Here is a 6,885-nt window from a genome sequence, read left to right as displayed (position 1 = left end):
TCATAAAACTAAAAATAGAGGTACCATATGATCCAGCAATCCCACTCCTGGGCCTATATCCAGACAGACTTTAATTCGAAGATATATGCACCCCTATGTTCACCGCAGCACTATTCGCAATAGCCAAGACATGGAAACAACCTAAATGTCCATCAACATATGAACAGATAAAGAAGATGTAGTATATACAGACAGTGGAATATTAGCCATAAAAGAGTGAAATAATGCCATTTGCAGCAACATGGATGGGCTCAGAAATTACATACTAAGAAAGAGAAAGACAAATATTATATGATATCACTGATTGGCAGAATTAAAACAAAAGTGATACAAATGAACTTATCTACAAAACAGAAACAGACTCACAGACACAGAGAACAAACTTGTGGTTCCTAAGGGGGAGTGGGAGCTGGAGAGGGTTGGATTGGGAGTTTGGAGTTAGCAGATTCAAACTACTATATATAGAATGGAGAAACAGCAAGGTCCTACTGTATAGCACAGGGAACTATATCCAATCTCCTGAGATAAACCATAATGGAAAAGAACATATTAAAAAAAAGAATATGCGGGCCTCCCTGGTGGCGCAGTGGTTGGGAGTCCGCCTGCCGATGCAGGGGATACGGGTTCGTGCCCCGGTCTGGGGGGATCCCATATGCCGCGGAGCGGCTGGGCCCGTGAGCCATGGCCGCTGGGCCTGCGCGTCCGGAGCCTGTGCTCCGCAACGGGAGAGGCCGCAGCAGTGAGAGGCCCGCATACCGCAAAAAGAAAAAAAAAAAAAAAAAGAATATGCATGTGTATGTATAACTGAATCACTTTGCTGTAACACAGACATTAACACATTGTAAACCACCTATACTTCAATAAAATAAATTTAAATAACACTTTACTTGGTGGCTCAGAGTACACACACCGAAACAAAACTGTAACAAAATGTAGCCTTGGGGGCTTCCCTGGTGGCGCAGTGGTTGAGAGTCCGCCTGCCGACGCAGGGGACACTGGTTCGTGCCGCGGTCCGGGAGGATCCCACATGCCGCTCCGGACCCCACATGCCGCGGAGCGGCTGGACCCGTGAGCCATGGCCGCTGAGCCTGCGCGTCCGGAGCCTGTGCTCCGCAACGGGAGAGGCCACAACAGTGAGAGGCCCGCGTACCGCAAAAAAAAAAAAAAAAAGCAGCCTTAAAAATGCTGGCCTCGGCCCACTAATAACTTGCTACTGGCTGCTAACAAAATATGGCTCTAGTTGCTGTGCCCTTTATAACATGTGGGCAACGATGCTTCTCTACCAAATTGTCTCATCAGCCCCCAACTTTCTCACTCTTGTCATTTTGCAAGCACCACCCCAACTGACGTTTCTGCTCCTTTAAATTTTACTTTTGTAAAGGCACGATTCATGCTCCTTACAGAAAACTTGGAAAAGATGGCAAAGTAAAACTCCCGTCTCAGCCCTCACCCCCTCCCAAAGACAACCCTTGTGATTTTGTTTCCTCCCAGACCTGTGGTCAGACTTCAGAACCGGGCTGACTGCATTTTTCTGTAATGGGAATGCCACAGACATCGAGCCTGCCAGATACCCAAGCTTCAGGATTTAAGAACTTTCTTTCCAATTTGGCCATTTGAGAGCAACTTTCTCTTTCAAAATAACAGCTCGATTGAAACATAACCTTCACCCTTAAAGAAGTGTGCAATTCAGTGGTCTCGGTCCGTTCGCAAAACTGCCGAACACCTTCTTTCGAGGCGCATCCACCAGCCTCAGGGTCCTGGGCCGCACACTGGGCGCCAGGCCCAGGACAAGCCGAGACCGCCGCACCCGCGGCCACGTGCGCAGCGCCCTCCTAGTCCGCGCAGCCGGACGCCAGCTTCATTGCACCGTATTAGTTTAAATTTCAGGTGGAAGCAGCGTAGCATTTTCCTCTTTGCCAGGACAGCACTGGCTCGGCGCCCACCCGGAACCGTGCCGCCCGGCGCAGACCCATCCAGGACTCGGGCAACAACCCACGGACCACCAAACAACACAGACCCCACCCCCCGCTGCGGCGCATGCGCGGTAGGCGCAGCCCGAGAGGACCAGCGCGCACGCGCCCGGGCCCGTCCGTAATGCGCCAACCCCCTTGGCCAAGGCGCCGATGGTTCCGCCCACGGCCGGGGCGGGGCCAGGGCGCGGCGCGAAAATCAGCGGGAAAAGCGGCTCCACTTCCGCTTGTGATGCTGCAGTCGCGGTCCTGCAGCCCCGGTTCCGCCGCTCCCGCCATGGCGCAGTGCCGCCTCACCGACTTCTTCGCGCGCCGCCGTCCTGGGCTCCGGGCCAAGCCGACGCGCACCAAGCCGGCCTGGAGCACCCCGAGTCCCGCCAAGCCCGCGCCCCGCGCCCCGGCCCCCGGCCCCGGCAGCAGCCGCAAGCGCGCCCGCTCGCCCGCCGGGCCCACGCGCGACGAGCCTGCGCCGCCTGCGCGCAGGAGGCTGCAGCTGCCGGCCAACGCGGTGAGGGCGCGGAGGGGAGGAGGAAACTGAGGCCTGGGTGGGGGACAGACGGGAGGGAACCGGTGGAGCGGTGAGTCGGCCCGGGTGGGCCGGGGGCGGGGCTGCTGGAGAGACCTGCCCTGGAGGAGGGCACCGACCCGGGTCGAACCCAGGCCCCCCGCGGGAGGAGGGGCTAAGGCCAGCTCACGCGCACCTGGCAGGCGGGGTCCCGTAGCCTCCAGGGCCTCCCTTCCAGAGGACTTCCAGTGACGGGAGGGTGCCTGGTCTGACAGATGCTGGGGGAGGGCCAGAGCCCAGCGGACTGGTAAACGCCAGGTCCGTTTGCAAGACTGGGGGAGGGGTCAGGCCTGGGTGACTCTGGACCTGGCTGTGAGTGGGGCGTATCCTAGTTAACCAAGGGGGCAGGAGAGCTGCTTTCTGCGAGATGGTGCACCCTAGAGTCTTGTGGTTTCATCCCCTTTGGGGTCCTTCCCACCAGGTCTCTGGCCCTAGTTCCCCAGCTGCCGCTGGCTCCCCACAGCACTCTTCTCCCCAAAGCAAGAAGACGAAGAAGGCCACCCTCTCAGCCAGTCAGCGACCTTGCCTGGCAGCCCAGGAGGACAAGGACAAGGTGAGGAGGCTGGACTGAGGGCAGGGGAGGTGGACTGGCATGGGGTGACAGGCGGGTTGACAACACTCTGTGTCCGCAGGTCCCTTCCAAAGTCACTCTGTCTGAGCTCAAGTCGTGCCTGCAGCGGGCACAGGAGCTGGGGGCACGGGTCCAGGAGCTGAAGGCAAGTGCACAGAAGGATGCTGGGGAACCCAGCGCGCCGGAGGACAAGGGGCACCCAGCCGGGCTGTGGTGAGTCTAGGGAGGGCGGCCAGGCACCCAGGAAGGGGTGGCCTGGTGGGAGGCCTGGCGGGGCTGGGCTGTGGTGGTTCGGGTGGGGGAGGGCCGCGTCTTCCAAGGAGTCAGCGCAGTGCAGTTGTGTCAGCCTCCACCTGTGAGAGGGCCAGCTCCTGCGAATTTCAGACCACCCGGACAGCCAGCAGTTACCGGGACCTGCTGCCTGGCACCGTGTCTATCCTTCCAGGTCACGTAGTTATCATATGTCTCTTACAAGGAAGCCAGGGCTGGGGATGGTCGGGGACCGCCCTGGGTGACAGCTGGGTTTGAGGCCAGGCTTTTGTCTCTGTCCCTGGTAGTGCTCGTGACCGGGAGACAGTGGGTGTGTAGGGGCTTTGTAGACTGGTGCGCAGTGTGCCCTGGGGGTGGGACCCCCGGCTCTGGGGTCTTTCCCCCCAACTTTGCCTGCCGTTGGGTGCGGGAGGTGGTGGGTCTGGTGCTTCTCTCACGGCCCCCCTCCCTCCCTGGCAGTGGTGAGCAGATGCCTGCCTACCAGCGCTTCCACGCCCTGGCCCAGCCGGGGCCCCCGGGCCTTGTGCTGCCCTACAAGTACCAGGTGCTGGCCGAGATGTTCCGCAGCATGGACACCATCGTGAGCATGCTCTACAACCGCTCTGAGACCGTGACCTTCACCAAGGTCAAGCAGGGCGTCCAGGACATGATGCGCAAGTGAGCCGGGGGTTGGGGGGTCAGGGCCTCGTCCTGCCCTTGGAGTCCGTGCGCCCTCCGACCCCGGCTCTCTGACCCCCGGCACCCTCATCCCGTAGGCGCTTTGAGGAGCACAACGTGGGCCAGATCAAAACCGTGTACCCTGGCTCCTACCGCTTCCGCCAGGAGCGTGACATCCCCACCTTCAAGGATGGCGTCAGGAGGTCTGATTACCAGCTCACCATCGAGCCGCTGCTGGACCAGCGTGAGTGTGTTGGGCCTTGGGTTCTTGCCCAGGATGCTGCACGGTTTCAGCGTGGGTGTAAGGCCTCGGGCACTGGGCCTTGTCTGAGACCCGTGGGGGTGGGCTGGGTGACTGGGTAGGCCCGGCCCTGGGGCTTAGGCCTGGACTCTCCCCACAGAGGCTGGCAGTGCGGCCCCCCAGCTCACGGCGTCGCACCTGCTGCAGCGGCGCCAGGTCTTCAGCCAGAAGCTGGTAGCCCGAGTCCGGGAGCATCACAGGGTGAGCGGGTGCCCTGGCTCAGGTCCTCATGTTGTCCCTGCTGTCGCGACCCCATCTGCCACCGCAGGAAATGGGCTCCTCCCGAGGCTGAATTCTAGAGTTCTCTTAACCACTCTCCGCGGCTGTCTTCTACACATGGGCAGGCGCGGGGCTGGGCAGGGACCCTGGCCCTGAGCAGACAAGCAGGGAGCTTGAGGCTGGTAGCTTCTGGCCCCGGGAAGCTTGGGGAGAGTTCAGTGGGTGCTGCTGGGTGCTCTATGCTGTACCCTCAGCCCAGCTGAGCACCTGGGGCTCAGAAAAGTGAAGTAACTTGCCCGAGGTTGCCCAGCTGGGACAGGAACCTGGACAGCTCTGCACACCCACAGGCAGATGTGCCTGGGGTCAGCTGGTGCCCCCCTTTCTCACACAGGCCTTCCTGGCCTCCCTGAACCCCCCCATGGAGGTGCCTGAGGACCAGCTGACACGCTGGCACCCCCGCTTCAATGTGGACGAAGTACCTGACGTCGAGCCGGCCGAGCTGCCCCAGCCACCCGCTGTGGAGAAGCTGGCCTCCGCCCAGGAGGTGCTATCCCGTGCCCGCAGCCTGATGTCACCCAGGGTAAGGCTGGTGCAGGGCGGCCTGAGCCCCATGTTGGTGCCTCACAGGCTCCACCCTTGGCTGTGGGCCTCAGGGTAGCTGGACCTGCCCTCCCCACAAGCGGAGCACCGCTCACCAGCAGGCTCTGCCCTGGGGCAGTGAGCACAGGCCCTCGATGTGCCGGGGTGACCGTGGGCTGGACAAAGGACTCTTGGGGGGGTCCACACAGGCGGGGTGTGAGGAGCCTCCCCTGTGGCTGAACCGGGGGGAGGCGTCTCCTGACCTCTCCCCTCTGGCCTGCTCCAGATGGAGAAGGCCCTGAGTGACCTGGCCCAGCGCACGGCCCAGCCTAGCAGCCCCCAGTCCCCCAGCCCGGCACTGCCAGCCACCCCGCCGGCCACGCCGCCTGCCGCCCTAAAGGGGGTGTCCCAGGCCCTGCTGGAGCGGGTGAGTGTTCGGCGTCCTCGCGGGGTGGTGCTGAGGGGGGAGGCAGACGCCCCCTGACCGTCCATGCCCGCTGTAGATCCGGGCCAAGGAGGCGCAGAAACAGCTGGCACAGATGACGCGGCGCCCGGAGCAGGAGCGGCGGCTGCAGCGCCTCGAGCGGCTGCCCGAGCTGGCCCGCATGCTGCGCGGTGTCTTCGTGTCAGAGCGCAAGCCAGCGCTCACCATGGAGGTGGCCTGCGCCAGGATGGTGGGCAGCTACCGCGCAGCCATGAGCCCCGGTGCGTGCAGGGCCCTCCCCAGGTCCCAGATGAGGGCGGGCACCGTACCCTTGGGCTCCCCTCCTGAAGCCGCCTGGCCCCCTTGGCTCCTGCAGCCTTGAGAGGCTGTTCCCACCCTCTCAACCCAACCCAGCCTTGTTTCCCCTGTGGTCCCTCCATCGGCCCCCAGGCCCCACAGGACTTGCCTGTTGCCTCCAAGGTCTCTGGTCCCTCTGCTGCTGGGCGCCGCCCATTTTGGGGTTTCCGCGGGTCAGCTCCCCGGCAAGGCTGCGTGGTCACTACTGGAGTCCTTCCCAGTCTTGTCCCGGGAGGCCTCACAGGGCCTTGACACCCAGCCTCATGTACCCCCCTCTCCACAGGCGAGATGAAGGAGCACGTGCAGCTCCTCTCTGAGCTGCTGCCCAACTGGCTCAGCCTCCACCGCATCCGCACCGACACCTACGTCAAGCTGGACAAGGCCGCTGACTTGGCAGGTGTCATGGCACAGCTGGCCCGCCTCGCCCGTGCCGAGGAGGCGCTGTGAGCCCGGCGGACAGGTGCCGACGCTGCCAGGCCCCCGGGCCTGTGTCTTACTTCCACTAGGAACACGACGCACTTTGCTTTCCCTGTCCCGAGTCCCCGTGAGGGTCAGGGCTCTGGCTGCTGGGCTCGAGGGCTTCTGGCCAGTGTGGTGGATGCCCCCCTCGTACACAGGGTGCAGGGAAGTGGTGGGGGGGGGTGTCCGGAGGGTAGTGTGGCTGGCAGATAACCCTCCCAGGTGTCCTCGTGGGATCCTGAGGTGGTCCTGGAGTATCTGGTGGGCTGGGTGTCACACAGGGCCCTCGTAAGAGGGAGGCAGGCAGATGCTGAATCTGAGGTTGGAAGATGCCGGCAGGGCCCGAGAGCCAGGGAACAGGCTCTCCTAGGGCCACCAGAAGGAACCCGCACCCACACCCTGATTTTTGTACTTGGCCTCCAGAACTGTAAGATAAAGTTGTTTGAAGTCCACACGTGTGCGTGATGAGTTACAGCAGCAGGGGAAGCCAGGGTGGGCTGCCCCTGTGCGTGC

The 6,885-nt window shown here is 62.0% G+C and overlaps 1 protein-coding gene across 1 annotated transcript; it reads left to right on the top strand.

Moving 5' to 3' along the window:
• Positions 1 to 557: 557 nt before the first annotated feature.
• Positions 558 to 6,808, top strand: CDT1 (chromatin licensing and DNA replication factor 1). The gene is made up of 10 exons (XM_081216671.1): positions 558 to 2,478; positions 2,957 to 3,088; positions 3,168 to 3,319; positions 3,836 to 4,033; positions 4,132 to 4,277; positions 4,435 to 4,535; positions 4,945 to 5,133; positions 5,419 to 5,559; positions 5,636 to 5,837; positions 6,197 to 6,808. The coding sequence occupies exons 1-10, from the start codon at positions 2,038 to 2,040 to the stop codon at positions 6,358 to 6,360; spliced, it is 1,866 nt and encodes a 621-aa protein (XP_081072797.1). The 5' UTR covers positions 558 to 2,037; the 3' UTR covers positions 6,361 to 6,808.
• Positions 6,809 to 6,885: the final 77 nt, after the last annotated feature.

The sequence above is a fragment of the Mesoplodon bidens genome (assembly GCF_964165515.1).
Source record: "Mesoplodon bidens genome assembly, chromosome: 18".
NCBI lineage: Eukaryota > Metazoa > Chordata > Mammalia > Artiodactyla > Ziphiidae > Mesoplodon > Mesoplodon bidens.
The sequence above is the reverse complement of the archived record's forward strand: the minus strand, read 5'-3'. Positions and strand labels throughout refer to the sequence as shown.